We start from the raw sequence: 20,001 nt of genomic DNA on the forward strand, positions 1-20,001 counted from the left end.
TGTCATGATATAAAGTCAGCATGGAGAAATTCCAGGGGGAGGAAACAGAGCATCAGGAAAGAAAATGTGGGCTATGCATCACCAAGGCCTGGGCTGGTTAAAAGGGTAAAAAATCAGAAGGAGAAAACCTGCTGACTTTATAGAAAAACAGGCACAAAGCTGAGCCTGCGAATGAGGGACTGGTAATAATTGGGCATTTCATCCAATGAGGGACTGGTAGTAATTGGGCATTTCATCCAATGTGGGACTGGTAATAATTGGGCATTTCATCCAATGTGGGACTGGTAATAATTGGGCATTTCATCCAATGTGGGACTGGTAATAATTGGGCATTTCATCCAGAGAACATTTTTTTTTTAATGAGGAAGAGTGAAATTAAGTGAAATACCAAAAATCTGAAGGTAGATCTGATCTGCCTAATTAAAAAGGCTCTGGAGGGAAGGATTATCGGGGTGTCTGCAGTTCACATTCCCATGACAGAGAAGGCTTGTCCTGCTCGCTGACAGCAGTGCTTGGGATCACCCTGTCCTCTGGGCTCAGACTCCACACTCACCACCCCAGAGCCAGTGTCCCAAGGGGAAGCACAGTTTGTTTCCAGCACAGGTTCGTCTTATGTAGATTTGGTCCGTGTTTGCCTTTGTTGGTACTCAGACCCTCGAGGGCCTTGCTACTACCCACAGCAGCATCTCCTGGGACCTGGTTAGAAATGCAGAATCTCAGGAGCAGCTCCAGGCCTGCTGAGTCAGAAGCCACATTTAAACAGGATCCTCAGGCGATTCCTGCACAGTCCTATGAGAGGTGCTGTGGCGGACGTGCTGAGTACTGAGGCCGTGGGCTCCAAGAGCAGAGCGGTCCATGGTGAGAGGGACGCCTCCCTTGGGGCTCCTGTGCTGAGTGTGAAAAGGAAGGCAAGGCAAGAGAGAAGAGACTGCTTGGTCCCAGAGCACAGAGCCCCTCCACCTGGCCTGCAGCAGGCTCTGCCCTGCATGCCTCTCTACTCCTCTCACCTCGTATTCCCGTGACACAGAACTGCTGCAGGTCACCCCACACACCTGCCGTGTCATTCTGTGCCTTTCTCCTGCCATTCCAGTTATCTGGGACCCCCTTTACCCTCTCCTTGCTAACTCTGTCAAGCCTCAGCCCAGGGGTCAGTTCCTAGGAATCCACCCTGGTCATTCAGGCAGAGCCAAGTGCCTTTCCTCTGTGTCCCACTCCTCCATCCCAGCAAGGTGGCCACCTCACTAAAGTGTGCCCAGACCCCTCACTAAACCCTAAACTCCTCAAGAACAGAGGCCAAGTCTTATTTTCTCTATATATACACCTCAGGATCAGCACAGTGCCTGGCACAAAATAAGTACTCAATAAATATTGGATGGATGGATGGATATTCATCAAACACTAACGAGAGAAGTGAACTTCCAGTGGATGTAGCAAATGTTAATTATCCATTTACTTTTCTTTATTCCTCAGTAAACTGTATGCTGCTGAGAGCAGAAACCATGTCTTATTTCTGTCTGCATCCAGGGGATGCAGCAGATACCACATAAATGTAGGTTCAACAAATGAATGGAAAAAAAACAAAGTGTAGCACAGTACTTAAGAGCTCAGAGCTCTGGAGCCAGACTGGGTCAGAATCCTGGCTCTGCCACTTGCTATCTATGTAATTTGGGTAAGTTACATCACCTCTCTGTGCCTCAGTTTTCTCTACTTTAAAACCGTGGTTGTAATAGAATCTATGCATAGGGTTATTATGAAACTTCAATGCATTAAGTTCATGAAAAGTGCTTAGAAAAGCATTGTTGTTGCTACGGATGGGAAGAGCCTGGATGGATGGGAATGGTGCACACTGCCTGTAGCTAACTTTGCCAGAGTCCACCTGAAGGTAAGTCAGCTGGTACCTCAAGAGGCTGATCCATGAGCCAGGATAAAGACTCATGCCACAGTAGAGGCACCAGAGACATAATCTGGGTCCAGGACCAACCCTGACTCTTCCCCACACCCTTAGCCCCAGAGGCCAGAGCAGGTCCTGTGCCCACTGACCACTTATCCATCTACACTCACTCTCTCCTCCTCCTTCTCTATAGGAAAATGTCTCCCTGATCAAGGAGATTAATGAGCTCCGCAGAGAGCTGAAGTTCACCCGCTCCCAAGTCTATGACCTTGAAGCAGCCCTGAAACTGACCAAGAAAATTCAACCACAAGACGTTCCAGAGACAGGTATTGTCACCAGTGGTCAAGAAAGATGGGCACTGGGATCCAGGGACCAATGGCAGCCACGAGCAGGTCTCCTTTTGGCTTTCAAAGCTGCTTCTCCTGAGTTTCCTCCTGTATCAGCTCACATCCACCCTATGGCCTGCTGGGCACCTCTGCATGCCACGCGCCTGCTCTTCAAAGGATTTGTGAGGACCCTACCACATTCAAACACTTGCAAATCCAGAATTCTTGGGGTTAGCAAAGGTTTCAGAATTCAGAATCTTTCACATCTTAGGAAGAACATACTATATATACTGTCTGGGGCAGTGCCCTGAAATCAAACACATTAGTATTTCTGTAGTGAAACATATGAATATTCGCACTAAACTTCATGAATTTTAAAATGCTTTCCATTTTTAAAGCTTTTTGCATTTTACAATTGTGGATCAAGGATTGTGGACCTGTATGATGAAAATAAAGGCAAAAATAAGGACCAGAAACAATTTAAAGGGAGAGGGGAAAGAATTACATTAAAACTATTAAATGAGTTAGTTATTGCAGTTATAAAATTCCTCTGAATTTCTGATAGCCAAGACGAAAAGGGAAAAAATATGATGGTTTACATAGCTCTCATATGGGGAAAGGAAGTTTTTTTCTGGAGGAACAAACCTTTCCCTGGTACTAAGTTCTGTGAGAAACTAAATACATGGAGCCTTACAAAAGGGATATTGGGGGCTTCCCTGGTGGCGCAGTGGTTGAGAGCCCGCCTGCCAATGCAAGGCACACGGGTTCGTGCCCCGGTCCGGGAAGATCCCACATGCCGCGGAGCAGCTAGGCCCGTGAGCCATGGCCGCTGAGCCTGCGCGTCCAGAGCCTGTGCTCCGCAACGGGAGAGGCCACAGCAGTGAGAGGCCCGTGTACTGCAAAAAAAAAAAAAAGAAAGAAAAAGAAAAAAGGGATATTGAACAACGTAATTGACAGTCTTTAACTGTAGGTTTTCAGACAATAAAAAAACATTCTTCAGGTGTCCATTTCTTATCTGGACAGTCAATAAAAAAACAAGAGCATAAGGTATTACTGTGGGAAATTAAGCCAACATAGTTCAAGTATATTGTTTTCTGGTGGTTTACCTTCAGGACTAAAGCTTAGAAACCCTAATGAACTGAAACATTCCACAGCTGTGGACTGGGTCGTTCAAATATCACCACCTCAGGTACTGTGGTTATGCAAGGTATTATCACTGGCGGAGGGTAGCTGAAGGATACACAGGAACTCTCTGCACTATTTTCATAACTGTTTGTGAGTCTTGAACTGTTACAAATTTTATATATATATATATATATATTATATATATATATAATTGTTGTCTCATACGATATATATATATTATATATATATATATATATATATATATATATATAATTGTTGTCTCATACGCCATTGTCGTTAGAGTTGAAGTTGAGAGGGTGAACTCTGTGAGTAGTACCCGAAGAACAATACTAACTCTGAAGAACTGACATAAGAGCACAGCATGTGTTAAAAAGACTGAGAACTTGGGGGCTTCCCTGGCCGCCCAGTGGTTAAGACTCTGCGCTTTCACTGCCGAGGGCCAGGGTTCAATCCCTGGTCGGGGAACTAAGATCCCACAAGATGCGTGGCACAGCCAAATAAATAATTAATTTAATTTAATTAATCAATCTGTTAAAAAAAAAAAAAGACAGAACTTGACTTCTTGGAGGTGAAACCATCTTCAGTTGGAGGTGAAGCATAGATGTGTCTGTGAACAATCACAAAACTTCTCTTTTAAAAAATTATTTCAAATATGCCCCAGCGGCCTAGCAAATAACCCGTCGAGACCTCCTCAGGATGCTGTATGATATAGCCAGGTTCTTCTTATTACTGTGTTGGAAACTATCAGGCATAGACAAAAATTGAGAGAAATTCTAATGAATCCCCATGAATTCATTCCCTGACTTGAACAACGGTCGCTCTTGTTTCATCGCTATCGCCATGCCCCCCCCGCCCCAATTATTCCCTCCTACACCCATAGCAGATTATTCTGAAGCAAACCAAATATCATGCCACTTGTGTCATAGAGCTTTACTCAAGGGAGGTTTCATCAGTAGTGGCTGAAGACAGGTATTACCAATTGTCTGCCTTGATCATGAAGAACCTAAGTCTGGCTTACGACCAGCAAATGGAAAGACATCTTTTGTTCATGGACTGGAAGATTTATTAAAATGTCAATACTATCTAAAGTGATCTACACATTCAATGTAATCCCTATCAAAATCCCAATGACATTTTTTTGCAGAAATAGAACATCCATTCTAAAATTCATTGGGAGTTTCAAGGTACCCCAAATAGCCAAAACTCTTGAAAAAGAACAAAGTTGGAGGCCTCACACTTCCTATTTCAAAATTTACAGCAAAGCTATAGTAATCAAAACAGTATGGTACTGGCATAAATATAGACATATAGACCAATGGAATAGAATACAGAGCCCAGAAATAAACACTCACATATATGGTCAAATGAGTTTCAATGTGGGTGTCAAGACTATTCAATGAGGAAAGGACAATCTTTTCAACAAATGGTACTGGGAAAACTGGATACCCACATGCAAAGGAATGAAGTTGGACCCTTACCTTACATCATATACAAAATTTAACTCAAAGTGGACCAAAGACTTAAACATAAGAGCTAAAACTATAAAACTCATAGAAGAAAATATAGGGGGAAACTTCATTGTATTAGATTTTGCAATGATTTCTTAGATATGACATCAAAAGTACAGACAACAAAAAGAAAGTAGATAAATTGGACTACATCCAAATTTAAAGCTTTTGTGCATCAAAGAACACTATCGAAAAGTGTGAAAAGGCAACCCATGGTATGGGAGAAGATATTTGAAAATCACATATCTGATAAAGGGTTGACATCCAGAATATATAAGGAACTCTTACAACTTAACTACAACAACAACAACAACAATTTTTTTAATAAGCAAAGGACTTGAATAGACATTTCTCCAAAGAAAATATACAGATGCCTGTAATAAATACATGAAAAAAGCAAGCGGGGAGGTAAACAGAAACTAGGCAGAAGCGAGTGATGCAGGCCCAAGAAGGTGGATGGGCTGGTAGGCTTTTGTGTGCTATACCTTCCCAGGGGTGCTGCTTTTCCCAGGGCTCCATGGCTAGGCCACAGCTTGACTGAGGAGATGGTTACCAGGGACAACCAGTAGCAGAAGGTGGATGAAGGGTCAAGACCTAGAAAAGAGAAGAAATCAAGAGCCTAGAAAGATCAAGAGTCTAGAAATTGCAGTAAAGGAGAAGAGGCAAGGAGCAAAGGCAGACAGAGAAGGATCCAGACTTCTCCTGGGAAGGATGGGATAAGTTGAGTACTCTGAATGCTGGCCCCATCAGGTCAATTAGAGGCCAAGGCAAGCTGGCCACTGGCCACTGCTGACCACTTCCTCTTTAAAATACTCTCTTCCTTGGCCACCATCATCTGTTCTTTTCTAGTTTTTCCTCCAGGGAAGGGGCTGGCAGCAGATAGAAAAGAGACCCCTCTTCCACTGAGAGAAGATTGACTGTGGTGAGGGAGTTGGGGACACCATTCCTCAGTGAAGAGGGTGGCAATGTCATCCATTAAGAGAAGAGGAGAGGATGGATTTGGCAATAACTTCTTGGATATGATATCAAAAGCACAGGCAACAAAAGAAAATATATAATAAATTAGACTGTCAAAATTTAAAACTTCTGTGCATCAAAGAACACAATCAACAGAGTGAAAAGGCAACCTAGGGAATGAGAGAAATCATACAGCTAATAAGGGGTCAATGTCCAGAATATATAAAGAACTCCTACAACTCCAAAACAAACAAACAAACCTGATTTAAAAATGGGCAAAGGACTATAGACACTTCTCCAAGAAGATACACAGATGTCCAAGAAGCACGTGAAAAATGCTCAGTATTACTAACAATTAGGGAAATGAAATCAAAGCCGCAATGAGATACTGCGTCACACTCATTAGGATGGCTACTATCAAAATAAACCAAACCAAAAAGAAAAAACAAAAACAAACAAACAAACAAAAAACCCAGAAAGTAACGAGTGTTGACAAGGGTCTGGAGAAATTGGAACCCTGGTGCACTGCTGATTGGAATGTAAAACAGTACAGCCACTATGGAAAACAGTAAGGTGTTTCCTCAAAAAATTAATAACAGAGTTACCATATGAACCAGAAATTGCATTTCTGGGTTTATACCCAAAAGAAGTGAAAGCAGGGTCTCAAAGAGGATATCTGTACACTCATGTTCATAGCAACATTATTCACAGTAGCCAAAAGGTGGAAGCAACCCAAATTTCCAACAATAGATGAATGGATAAACAAAATGTGGTCTATATATGCAATGAAATATTATTCAACCTTAAAAAGGAAGGAAATTCTGACATATGATACAACATAGATGAGCCTTAAGGACATTATGCTAAGCCAGACACAAAAGGACAAATACCGTGTGATTCCACTTATCTGAGATACCTAGAGTCATCAAATTCATAAAGACAGAACGCAGAATGGTGGCTACCAGGGGCTGGGGGTGGGGGGACTGGGGAGCTGTTTAATGGGGATGGGGTTTGAGTTTTTTGAGATGAGAAGAGTTCTGGAGATTAGTTGCACAACAGTGTGAATGTACGTAACACTACTAAACCATGCACTTAAAAATGGTTAAGGGACTTCCCTGGTGGTCCGGTCGCTAAGACTCTGCGCTCCCAATGCAGGGGGCCCAGGTTCGATCCCTGGTCAGGGAACTAGATCCCACATGCCGCAACTAAGAGTTCTCATGCCGCAACTAAAGATCCCACATGCCGCAACTAAGAGTTCGCATGCCACAACTAAAGATCCCACATGCCGCAACTAAGAGTTCGCATGCCACAACTAAAAGATCCCACACGCAGCAACGAAGATCCCGAGTGCTGCAACTAAGACCCGTGCGGCCAAATAAATAAATAAGCACATAAATTTTTTTTTTAATGGTTAAGTTAGTAAATGCTATATAGATTTTACCACAATTTTTTTTTCTAAGTAGGGCAGAGGAGTTGGAGTAAAGATTGAAGTTCCTAAGTGCTTCTGTGGGGAATGAGAGTTTGCTGACTATGGACATAAAGTCCGTCTGGGGTTGGAAACCAAGAACTTGAATCTCGTGTGTTACTTTTATCGGTAACGCACAGCAGGCCAGGTGTGAAAGTGGCGACCCTGGATACTCAGATTATCTTGGATGTAGGCTGGGCAGGGTACCTGGGGCAGAGGGATGAGGCATCTAGATGGGAGAAGAAACTCACTGTGGGTCTACCTGGTCAGAAAAGGAGTGAATCTAAGAGGAACCCATTTAGTAGGTAAAAAATGGAGTTGTCCAGGAAGATGAGGTCTAAATTCAGTCTAAGAAGAGGTGGATGGAGCACTAGAGTGAAAGATCCTGGGCGTGACAAGGGAGGGGAAGCCACAGAGTGGGTGTGGGGCTGACGCGCAGGCCAAACAATTAATGCTGAGTTTAGCCTCGTGAGGCCGGGAAGTGGGGTGAGCCGTGGACCTTCGTGGACACCAGCATCACCCAGGACAGCACTGAGACAGGAGGATGGCTGAGAGTCTCGAGGGGCGTCCCCAGGGAACATGAGTGAATGGCCACAGCAGGAGGGCTAGAGAGGGGTCTCTGGGAGCAGGTTTACGTGAGGAGGAGGACCGGCAGCTTGGAGGCCAACCCGGGTCAATAGAAGAGTGCCACTGTGCTTGGGGTGTGGGGACTGAGCAGCCGCCAGTGGAGGGGGGTCGGGGCAGGCACACTGCCGGGCTCAGGAGAGGGGCCAGGCTGAGGTCAGGTTTAGCATTTGCCTTATCGCTCCAAAGCATGTCTCTTCATTTCTCCTTCTCTGCTAGACAGTGAAATGGCTCATCTCCATCTCCCTAGCATCTGGGTTGGAGTGTCTACCCCATAGTAGGTGCTCCATAAATATGTGCGGGGATGGAGGTTAGAGGGGGAAGGGAGGATAAGCTTCACAGCAGCCCAGTAACAGGCCCACACTAGTCCTGCTCTGTCCCCTACAGTGTCCCGCAAAGACTTACCAGGCTTGCCTCCCACCATGAGACTGAATGAGCAAGAAGAAACTGGGAGAATCATTGAGATGCAGCGCCTGGAGATCCAGCGCCTCAGAGACCAGATCCAAGAGCAGGAGCAGGTCCCAGGCTTCCACCCCTTCACTGGGATGCGGCTGCCTTCCCTCCTGGGGGCAGAAGCAGACTTAAAGCTGCAGACCAAGTGACCCACTCTGGTGAGCCGTCTCCAGCCACGCCGGAAGAAGCACGGTGCTCCAGTCCCCAGCCTGACTCTGGGCTGCAGCCCCTGCAGCCCTGACCACACCAGCCTCTCCCTCCTGCCCTGGGGAACCTGGGACACGGGCAGAATAAAGGTGTTCTCCCACAATCGCATCCAACTCTCTGCTTAGCCTGGGAGCTGGGGAGGGAGGAAGGGAAGAGGGACCCTGAGGCCCGGGGGGCTCCTGCTCATCCAAAGCCACCACTGCTAGTCCCTGTCCAGGCACAGGGCTGCCTGTCACTGCAGAGATCCCACGCCCCTCCCAACTCTTTTCTGGACCTCAAGGGCAGGGCTGCCTGTCGCTTCTGACCTGCCTTCTCCTCTGCCAGCCACGTCAGGACCAGACAAAGCCTACTACGTTTTCTTCTTACTTATGAAACATAATGAGGTTTTCTGAGAATTTTCACAACTGTGTGAAGGTGAGAGTAAAATCATGAACATGGCAAAGTTGGTAGAATTCCCCCACATCTTCCATTATCTGCAGACCCTGGTGTCAGGAATATAAGCAGAACTCTGCCCTTCTTTCTCTTACCTCCATGCCTCTCTAGACTTGTCATCCTCGGTCTGCAGGGCCCTGCCCTGCTCCTCCATTTCTGGGGGCCACCTCTTCCTCTAGACCCCATACTGGGTGGCCCAGCCACACATACCAGGAGAGGTGGTTTTTTATGCACTAAGAACCCAGATGTGCCCGTCTTCTCCCACTTGCAGAAGCCAGACACCCTTCTAATACCCAAATAACAAATATTAAGCCCCCGATCTCTCCTGGTGTGTCATGGAATCTCAGGGCTGAGATACAACCAGAGCTCGAGAAGGACTTGAAGGAACTGGGACATGGCTGGAACCCCCTCTCCCTCTCTTATTCTTGCCTCTCTATAGACCAGCCTCCCATTGCCAGTAAGTTGGCAGAAGGGGACCCTTAGCATCCCATGAGTAGATGCCCCAAGGCTGACATGGAGTCTCTAGTCTAACTTTAAATTGCCCAAGGAGAATATTTGGGGCCTAGCTTGAATCTGGAGCTCACCACTATCCAATCAACTGTACCCATAGGGGTGGGTCACAGGACAGAATGCTGGTTACTGGGGTTCATCCCTGTAGTGAAGTTGGTCATTGTGAGTGGAGCAGATATTCCAAAAGATGTCTGTCTGGGGCAGCTGTCAGTCATGGAACATGGGGTGGGGGCAGGGGACCTGGAGCCATTGAAGACCTGGTGTTGTACCTGTGCTTTAAGCCCTTTATTCTCCAACTGCCTTTCAGGGTGGCAAGGATGGGACCTCTTTCGCTCACCACCGTCTCCAGCACCTGCACAATCCCTGGTCCAGAGGAAGGAAACAGTAAATGTTTGCTGGATGAATTATATTACTTATCGCCCCCCCCGCCAACTATTTAGACTAAGTATTATTGTCCCCATTTTACAGATGAATAGACTGGGACACACGGAGGTTAAGCCATTTTTCTAAGGTTGCAGGGCTAGAGCTGGGACTGGGACCTTCAACGTCAATCTAGTTCCAAAACCAATATTCTCTCCACTGTTCATGCTTTCATTCACAAGCATTCCTTGAACACCTGTTATATGCCAGGCCTGTTCTAGGAGCTAGGATGCATAAATCACTCCGTTCATGAAGCTTGTCTTCCAGGGCAGTAGACAGACAATATTCCAGACAGATAAGAATATATAGCATATTTGACAGCAACAAGTGCTAAGGAGAAACATGAGAGAATAAAGAAAATCAAAGGATGAAGGGCAGAGAGGTAGGAAGTAGGGGGAAGGCTGTGATTTTAGACACAGGAAGGAAGCCTCACTGAGGCGGTGACATTTGAGCACCTTCCTGAAGAAAGGTGAGGGAGGGAGCCACGTGGGAGGAAAGAGCTCCAGGCAGAGGGAACAGCCAGTGCAAAGGCTCTGAGGAAGCACAAGCAGAAGAGGGACAGCGAGGTGGGAGGTGAAGTCAGAGAAGGCCTTAGAGACTGTGGGAGGACTCTGGCTGTTTCTCTGGGTAAGACAGGCCATTGGAGGACTTTACCTGCTCTATCTTATAACAGGATCACTCTAGCTACCGGGTGGAGAATAGCCTGAGGTGGGAACTTGGCCGAAGCAGGGAGGCTGGGCTACAGGTTGGGCTACAGGCTGGGCTACAGCTCTCCCTTCTCCTGGGTCCTCCCACCATCTAACACAGGGGTCCCCAACCCCCAGGCCACATCCAAGGCCTGTTAGGAACCGGCCGCACAGCAGGAGGTGAGCAGTGGGAGAGCGAGCGAAGCCTCATCTGCTGCCCCCCACCGCCCCCCACCGCTCCCCACTGCTCCCCACCACCCCCCACCGCCCCCCATCGCTCCCCACCGCCCCCCACCGCCCCCCACGGCTCCCCACCGCTCCCCACCGTTCTCCATTGCTCCCCACCGCTCCCCACCACTCCCCATCGCTCCCCATCGCTCCCCATCGCTTGCATTACCGCCGGAACCATCCCCCACCCCACCCCTCAATCCGTGGAAAAATTGTCTTCCACGAAAGCAGTCCCTAGTGCCAAAAAGGTTGGGGACCGCTGTTCTAAGGGATCAGTTAGAATCCACACCTCAGGCTCTCTGCCCACTGCCACCTCCTCCCCCGCCTTCAGTACCGCCCAGCTGAGCTGCCTCAACAGCCTCTGCTTTGGGGACAGAGTCCAACAGCCCTGCGAGGAGCCTGCTGTCCACTTTAACTCCAAGTTATTCGATAAGACCCAGAATGAGAACAAAGTCTCACCCGATCAATTTTTTTTTTTTTTTTTTTTTTTTTGCGGTACACAGGCCTCTCACTGTTGTGGCCTCTCCCCTTGCGGAGCACAGGCTCCGGACGCGCAGGCTCAGCGGCCATGGCTCACGGGCCCAGCCGCTCCGCGGCATGTGGGATCCTCCCGGACCGGGGCATGAACCCACGTACCCTGCATCGGCAGGTGGACTCCCAATCACTGCGCCACCAGGGAAGCCCCAATCGATGTTTAAACTGGAAGCTTTTAGGCTTTGTTCCCTCCATCCAAAAAATTCCCTTCAAACCCCCAAGGGAAGCCGGTGGAGGGCAGGGGGACGTGGATCTCATGACTTGCCCTGCCCAGCTCTATCCAGGACAGCTGGACATGGATGGGTCTGGCTGGGACCAGCCCCACCTTGGGACCAGGAGGAAAATAAATGTCAGAGGGACAAGAGGAATACAAAGCCACTGAGCCCTGCCAGGCCCTTTCTTCCCCGCTCACCCCAGGGCAGGGAACTCCTTTATAATGCTTTGCAAAGTGGCAAACCCACATGTTTGTCCCCAAGATCCAGCCTGCCCTAACCTTTCCTTGAGGGGAAGAACCACCTAGCAAGGGATCTGCAAGCCACACATGGCGAGCTTTAGACATGTGGCTAGTCTGAGCTGAGACATACTGTAAGCATAAAATACACAGCGAATTTTCAAGACGAAATAAAAGACTGAAAGAGCTCAATCACCTGTGTATTAAAATGAAAATATTTGGAGCTTAAATTAAAATTTCACTGTATTAATTTCACCTGTTTCTCTTTCCTTTTTTCACATGATTATTAGACGATTTTACATTTTAAATTACATATGTGGCTCGTATTATATTTCTACTGGACCGTGCTGCTCTAGAGTTATGACCAGGCCCCCAGTCATCTCCACCGAGCAAAGCAACGAGAAGCATGGACAGGTCCAGCAAAATTATTTTGTGAGTTGATAATGGAAAGATAACTTTGATTTTGTTTTTCTTGTCTATTTCATACACACCAAAAGGAGAGACAGCAGGAGGCATTAGAAGGGGTTCAATCCAGCCGACTATCAATTACCTCCAACTAGCCCCCCCACCCACCGCCGCCCATCGTGTAGTGTGTGGTGCCAGATTCACTTGTTAGAAGCAGAGCCCTGGCCATGTCCTCATTATACTTTGGAACCCTCCATGAGTACCTCAGATGAGTCCGAATGCCTCACCAAGGCATTCAAGGCCCTGTGCCACCTGAGCCAAACTTGCCTTTCCAGCTACATCTCACAAGCTCCCTGCATAGCCCCACATCTGGCAGTTCACAGTTCATTCATTCAACACATGTTTACTGAATACTTCCCATGTGCCAGGCACAGTGCTGGCTGCTGAGGTCACGAGGGTTAGCAAAACAGCCACTAAACCTGCACGCACTGGGAACCACACATCTAGTGGGGGATGACAGGTGAATAAATAGGGCAATCACAGCACATGCAGTAAGAGCAGTTGTAGGGAAAGCATGGGGGCCATAGGTGCCCCAAAGAGGAACCTGAACCAGCCTAGAGGTCAAGGAGGGCTTCCTGGAGGAGGTGACATCTCAGTTGCAGAAGTTGAGTTAGCCAGACCAAGGCTGGGGGTGGGGCGTGGTAAATATCCCAGGGAGAGAGAACTCTGAGTTCAAAAACCAAGCGGAAGGGCAGAGCAGTGCAGAGCATACATAACTGAAAGACAGGCGTTCTGGCTGGAGGGCAGGGGCCAGGGGCAAACGACTGGCCTGCGGTGGATAGCAGGGGTTCTGTGAGCCTTGTAAAGGAATATGGCATTTATCCCGAAGTGTTTATTCTGCAAGTGTTTTAAGCTAGGGAGCTCCTGTTTCCCACCTGAAAAGCCTTTACCCCCTCCTCCCTGTGCACTCAAATCCTGCCTCCTCAGGGGGGCCAAAACGTGGGACAAACCTCCCTTGGTCAGGCCCTTGAGGCTTTGAAGGAGAATGGGCAAGGGGCTTGTGGGGCTCCGGCCCAGGGGAAAGCGCCAAGGGATGGAGGTACTGGGGCTGGGTTTGGGGCTGAGGCAGGATTTGAGTTTGGAGTCGGGATTTGGGGGCTGGATTCAGGAACATGGGTCAAGGTTGGGGCCAAGGATGAGGCTGCCATCTAAGATCTAATTCCAGCGTTTGGAGCTGAGGTTTCAGGCCAGATTTGGGGTTGGGATCTCGGGCTGGGACTGGAATTGGATTTAGAAATGGGGCTGGGGGGTCAGGGTTGGGATTTGAGATTCAGGGTTGGGGCTGAGATGTGGGGTAGGGGCCTCGGTTGGAGCTAGGAGTTCTAGTTAGAGTTTGAAACTGCAGCTGGGGCTGGGGTTGGGTTTAAGGCTGGAACTAAAGCTAAATTGGGTTGGAGCTGGGGGATGGGCTCCGGCCCGGGCTCTGGGGCAGATGGACGACATTCCTACTGCTGCCCGGGTCTGGAAATTGTCTTCGTGCCCTAACAGCAAGGGACAGAAGCCCCTCCCTTCCCAGGAATGCCTCAGCCCAGCAGAAGGAGCAGCGCCACGTCAGCCAATCGTCTCAGGCCCTGCCTTGGAAACACCTGTTGATCCTCCCCCGCTACCCCCCACCCCCGCCTGAGCTCACCCAGGTGCAGGTCAGGCAGGTGAAGCGCCTCCCCGGAAACAGAGCTGGAGCGCCCCACCTGCCCGCCCTGCCTGCTCAGATCGGATCCAGCACCTCCAGGCTTCTTGTGAGTGCCCCGTGGTCCCCCCTACCCCCACCATTCACCGTCTCCCACTGGCTTTTCCCCTGAGAGCCTCCACCCCACCCCCAGCCTGGCTCCATGGTCCCGGCACACCTGTGCAAGCACTTTCAGACCCGTGAAGTCACAGCCCTGGGGAATGCTGGGACTGATTCCAGGGCCCCTCCCTCGGCCCCTCCCCCACCTCTCTTGGGGGCACCTGCAGCTGCCCGTCCTACCTCGTGTGCGGGGCAACCCCTGCTGAGGGATCGTGGAGGACGGATACCTCATCAGAGGTGTAACCCACGTACAGCCATGAAGTCATAGTCCCGAATGATCCAGGACCTGTGTCCTATATATAAAGCAGGAGTCCCGTCCTAAGCGGGAGGAGAGAATGTTGTGTTCTTTTATTCAGAAAGCATGCTCTGGGCATCTAAGCATGCTCTGGGCATCTATTCCCATTGGAATTCTGACCTGGAGATTTTAATGCCCCCACCCCTCAAGATAAAAGTTATCATCCTCACTTTTCAGATAAGGGTCCTGAGCTCCAAGAGGTGAACTTACTGGGGGCTTCTCTGACCTCCCCCAAGCCCCTCTTCTGACTAACCCACAGCCAGCACTCATCACAGGAACACACCTGCTATAAACTGGGGCTCCCTGAGGGCAGGGGCCGGGCTGCTATACTTTGCCCAGTGGGAGTCATGCTGACTGGCCTCTGGAGGATGTGTTCAATGAGGAACCACTGCGAGGTCCCTCGTCCACATACCCACGGTGGCAGGGACTGCAGCTGGGGGTCCAGTCCAAAGCCCTCCTTCCCTTTGTACCACTTTAGAGAAATCGTGGAGGAGGATGGCATGGGAGTGCGGTGAGAGGGAGAAGAGTGGGGGAAGCAGGAAGACGGGTGAGGAAGCTGGGGGGAGGGAGGTTGAAACGCAGAAGCAGGAGGACGAGGGCAGGGAGTGGGACGGAGACATGTTTAGAGGTGACACGCACAAGGGAGGGACACAAGAGGAGGAGTGGGTTTGCGGTAAGATGACGAGCTTGGGTTGGAAGCCGTTGCATCAGAGGTACCTGTGGAACATCAAGGTGACAATTGCCTATGGGTCTTGGAGCTTGGGAGGGAGATCTGGGTTTGAGAGAGAGAGGGATTTGGGAAACAGCAGCCATGCCTGTGAGGTGGGATGGGGTGTTGGGGGTCAGATCCTGACTCGCGGAGAAGGAGTCGCAGCCCAAAGAGAGAAGATTCAGGGTCAGGCAGCTGGTTGCAGAAGGGTTAAGTCATAAGCCCCTTCCCTCCCCACAACCCTCCCCCCAGGAGCCAGCGGTGACAGCTGAGGCCATGTGAGTCGGATCCTGAATGAGGCTTTATCTCTGGGTCTCCATCCAGTCCCATCGTCCACCGTGGCACCAGCTCCCTCGGCCAGCCTGGATGGGACAGGCAACTGAGACAGCCAGAGCCAGAGAGGTCAGGGACTGGGCAGGGGGTTCCCTGGATGGGTGAGGATGCTTTGGGTGGAGGGAGCTCTCCTGAGATCTCTGGAGAGGCATTCCCAAGGGGGCAGTGCTAGGGAGGAGGTTTCCCTGGGGGGGTGTTGGTTGCAGGGGACATGGGAAGATTCCCAGGGACCATCCCCAAGGCTCCCAGGAGAGACCATAAGGGGCAGGTGGGCCAGGGAGATAGCAAGTGTGATTCTCCCCCCTGCAGGTGATGGTGACCATCCCCTGGACCATGCGAGGAACAGGACTCTGGGCCTCTGGCCGTCGCGCAGGTAGTGGGGGCTCCAGGCCATGATCCGTACCTCTGCCCCCTGACGCGGCCCTCCGCCCTTACTCGTGCCGGATCAGCCATGTCTGAGGGAGGGGCTCGGGCCCCGCCGGGCCGGGGGCTGCCGCCGGATGTGCTGGCAGAGCAGGTGGAGCTGTGGTGGTCCCAGCAGCCGCGGCGCTCAGCGCTCTGCTTCGCCGTGGCTGTGGGCCTCGTGGCGGGCTGTGGGGCGGGCGGCGTGGCCCTGCTGTCCTCCACCAGCAGCCGCTCGGGCGAGTGGCGTCTGGCGGTGGGCACGGTGCTCTGCCTGCTGGCCCTGCTGGTCCTGGTTAAGCAGCTGATGAGCTCGGCCGTGCAGGACATGAACTGCATCCGCCAGCCCCGCCACGTGGCCCTGCTCCGCAGCGGCGGCGGGGCCGACGCCCTAGTGGTGCTGCTCAGCGGCCTGGTGCTGCTGGTCACCGGCTTGACGCTGGCAGGGCTGGCCGCCGCCCCTGCCCCCGCCCGGCCGCTGGCCGCCATGCTGTCCGTGGGCATCACCCTGGCTGCCTCAGGTGCGCTCTTGCTGCTGGGCCTGCTGCTGTATCAGGTGGCCGTGAGCGGACACTGTCCCCCTACCTGTGCGGCCGCCCCCTCCGCCCGCAGTGACCACAGTGGGAATGGCAGCGTCTTCAGCATCTCAGGACGGTTGTCCGCTGGCCAGCATCACGAGACCACGTCCAGCATCGCCAGCCTCATCTGACGGAGCCCGGGCCCTGCTTCCCGTGACCTGCCTCAGCCTCCACAGAGCCGTGCCCGGGCGCGAGTGAGGGTGTGTGCACACGCGTGTGTGCACACGCAAGGGGAGAGTGACTGCATGGGTGTCCCCAGGACTGCTCAGCCCTCTGAGTGACTGTGTGACTGTGATGAGGGGCCGATTTGCACCCACACACCCACGTCACAAGGAGGGAACTGCTTCTCCTTGGAGCTCGGGAACCGTCAGTCTGCCTGTCTGTGTCCGGGGCCTCTAGGCAGAGAAGGGTCTGGGATCCCTGAAGATCCCTGGCCCCTATCCCTAACACCCCTCAAAGGCAACTCTGCCCTGTAACACCTGTCAGGGATTTCCCCAGGAGAGGCTGCTGCCTGCCCCAGAGACTGCGCCAGTGAGCCCTTTTATCAAGGAGACTGAATGGTGATAGAGTGGACAGAACACAGGCTCCGGCATGACAGGCCTGGGCTGCAGTCCCCCCCTCTACCACTTACCAGGTGGGGGCCTTGGGCAAGTGGCTTAACCTCTCTGAGCCCCGGTTTCTTGAGCGTCACGGTCACGGTCATCAATTGTTAGGATCAAATGATATTATTTACGTATAGAAGGACCGGGCACACGGCAGATGTGCAATAAAAGTGGTGACTGCTATTAGTGGTATTGTCTTTATCTCACCATCTCACCAAGAGACCTTCCCTCCCCTCCCCCTCCCCTCCCCACCCCCAGCCACCCCTCCCAAAGGGAACGCATCGTGCCTACCTCAGGCTGACCCAAGGTGCCTTGAAGGTATCCTCAGCCAGACCTGTGGTCTCTCCTCATAGGTACTAGGAAGCCTGAGGGGAGACGGGATGAGGGGATGCTTAGCTTCAGGAAGGTAGTGCGTCTCTGGTCCCAGGGAGAGGGTGTTGTGGGCAGGGAGGATGGTGAGTCCTCATTTGCTTATGTGCTGGTTCCAGATGAAGCCTGAAGTATTGGGGTTTTATCGCCTGGTTTCTCTGGAGGCTGCAGCTCCTAACCCCACCTCTGAAACCAGAACATCCTGTTCTGTGTCGTTGCAGCACCGGCGGACCCGCCTCTGGGTTTCCAGGCACGGGAGGGGTGTTGGACGCCCGCTTGGGGATGAGAGTACCTGCCTGCTTGGGGTCAGCCCTGGAAGGGATCTCCCTTTCTGGAGGCAGGGGCACTTCCTATGTGACAAGGACAGAGGTCCACTGGAGGAACGCCTAAGAGCACCAGTTACTGTTCCATCACTTGCTGCTTCACAAAATGAAGATTATAGGAAGCCCCACGGGGGGCACCGAGAGAGGCCGGGAAGCCAGACAGACGTGTTGCCTAACAGGTGTCAAATGTGGAGCTACAGAGGCTCTGACAGGAGAAGATGGCTTTCGGCTTGCCGAGATCAAGGCAGTTTCCTGGAGAAAACACTAAGCCAATGGATGAGGGAAAGGGTGTTGCCAGGCCTGGGAGGGAGAAACGTGAGCAGAGAGAATAGGGCAAGTCCAGGTGCACCGGGAATTCCGTGCACCTCAGACTCCACATATTCAAATGTGAGCCCCTCTCCTCTCTACCCTGAACTAGGTCCCCGTCTCACCCTCCACCCAGCATCCAGGTTAGAGACCTCAGGTGCCGAGGTTCCGCCTTGCTTTTGCAGGCTAGTGTGCAGACTCCCCAACACCACAGGCCTCCCTCTTTCCTCAACACACCCACGAGCCAGCCACGCTGCACCATTGTCGTGACTCCACCACGGGCGGTCCTGGCACGGGCCTGGGCACATAGTAAGGTGTGGATGGGCAGATGAAGGACTCGGCTTGGTGAGACCAACCTATAACTGGGCAGGGTAGGGAAGTTAGCCCATTGTCTGCTGTTGGCCCTGAATCTTTCCCTCCTGAGGCCCCGCACTGTCTTCTCTAGAAACTCTCATTCTTCCCGGGCTCCCAAGAGGGAGCTCTCACTATCACCCAATTCCTGGGCCATTAGAGGACCACAGAATGCCTCTTCCTCCTGTTAAACAGGGATAAATCCTGTTTCTTTTCAGCTAAGACAGGGTTAGACTCTTTCACGATATTTCTTTTAAGAAACTAAAGGAAAACAGAAACACAGAAAATTGGCGGGGGGAGGGGAAGAGTTACACAGGAAAATGTCTAGATGAGCAGTTACTGTAGGCCAGGCCCGTGTCAGGCTCTCCTGGGAAGGATGCCAGATGAAGAGCATGGTTAGTGCCCACAGAGGACACTGTGGACCTATTCCAAAGGGCAGTGGAAGTCGGCATGTACACACCCAACTACAACATGAGAAGGATGGTAGGAGCTGGGTGGAGGCCCAGGTGGGGCGGAAATGCTAATACTTCCTGATTCACTAAAGCTGACCCCCACAACCTCCCACCTCCAGCTTGAGTGCTCAAAGCTGTGCACTAAACCCCATCTTGGTCCCCATGGCAACCAGTCATCCACTGGCCCCTCTGCTCTCTCTCTGTCCCTCTAAAGCAGCGTATTCTGTTTTCATCTCCCATCTGGCTCAGATCCTGTGACCCATCATGTCACCCACTCCTTGACAGAGTCCTCAACAACTTAGCCCCCTGACCTTTGGTCCCACCCTCCCAGCAAAATCCCCTCCGTGGATGAACCCTCACACCGACCAGCTACGAGAGAAATCTGCACAGCCGGGCAGCCTGGTGTCACCGTGATTCCCCATCACCAACCTCAACCAGGTCTGAAACTCAGCTTACCAGTTACACTGTTTCCCTGGCCAGCTGCTGCTCCCACAGCGCCCTCAAGTTCTCTCCACTCCCTTCACACCACAACATCACCCCCTCACAGCCCCCAACACTGCTCTCTGCAGACGACTTGGCCTCCCTCGCTCGCCATGAGAAAATAAGAGTCGCGGGGTGGGAAGCCTCCACCTTCCTCCTGCGAAATCACGCCTCCTTTACTCCTGTCTGTCAAACGGTCTTGTCAACCCAGCTGAGGAATTTGGACTTTGTCCTCGGGACACTGAGAAACATGGAAAGATTTTAATTAGGGGGGTACTCTGAGCAGAATAGGATTGGGGACTCGCTGGCTGCAGTGTGAAGCTGGGATTGGTCTTAGCAGAAAAAAAAAAAAAAATGACCAAACAGCCCCAGAAATGCCATCTCAGCTGGCCCCTGAGGGATGAGAAGCAGTTGGTCAAGAAGGTTGGGAAGAGAACCCCAGAAAGAAGGAATCGCAGAAGGGCCCAGAGACAAAAGAATTGGTTCCTTCGAGGAACCACAGAAGGTTTGGGTGGTGGGAACATGGAGTATCAGCTGGCAAGAGGCAAGGGTGAAGCTGGGGGGATCCCTGGGCCCCTCCCAGGTTTCAGAGGCTCCCTAGCAGGTAGCACAGTTTCTTAAGGCCAAGAGGAATCCAGAGAAGGATTTTAAGGAGAGGGATGGCCTGGCCGGAATTGTATTTTAAGACAATTAGCATTAATTGGAAGGGGTA

At 51.2% G+C, this 20,001-nt stretch overlaps 2 protein-coding genes across 3 annotated transcripts in view; both read left to right on the forward strand.

Moving 5' to 3' along the window:
- The window catches only part of CFAP57 (cilia and flagella associated protein 57), a 78,557-nt gene extending 69,946 nt beyond the window's left edge, over positions 1-8,611 (forward strand). The window contains exons 22-23 of the mRNA XM_032607205.1: positions 2,085-2,217; positions 8,305-8,611. Coding sequence (XP_032463096.1) covers positions 2,085-2,217; positions 8,305-8,519 — 348 coding nt within the window. The 3' untranslated portion in view covers positions 8,520-8,611. The remainder of the gene's footprint in view (positions 1-2,084; positions 2,218-8,304) is intronic.
- Positions 8,612-13,933: 5,322 nt separating this feature from the next.
- TMEM125 (transmembrane protein 125) lies at positions 13,934-17,191 on the forward strand. 2 transcript variants are annotated; one of them, XM_032607216.1, is made up of 3 exons: positions 13,934-14,039; positions 15,346-15,495; positions 15,736-17,191. In XM_032607216.1, exon 3 carries the CDS (start codon positions 15,878-15,880, stop codon positions 16,535-16,537), a length of 660 nt encoding a protein of 219 aa, XP_032463107.1. In that variant the 5' UTR covers positions 13,934-14,039; positions 15,346-15,495; positions 15,736-15,877; the 3' UTR covers positions 16,538-17,191. The 2 variants fall into 2 exon arrangements, with proteins under 2 accessions (XP_032463107.1, XP_032463115.1); XM_032607224.1 differs by having other exon boundaries at positions 15,418-15,495.
- The last annotated feature ends 2,810 nt before the right edge of the window (positions 17,192-20,001 follow it).

Source organism: Phocoena sinus, chromosome 1 (assembly GCF_008692025.1).
Source record: "Phocoena sinus isolate mPhoSin1 chromosome 1, mPhoSin1.pri, whole genome shotgun sequence".
NCBI classification, from domain to species: Eukaryota; Metazoa; Chordata; class Mammalia; order Artiodactyla; family Phocoenidae; genus Phocoena; species Phocoena sinus.

What these genes read in the sequence shown, in the direction of transcription:
- TMEM125 (XM_032607216.1), top strand. Translation starts at nt 15,878, where the DNA reads ATGTCTGAGGGAGGGGCTCGGGCCCCGCCGGGCCGGGGGCTGCCGCCG.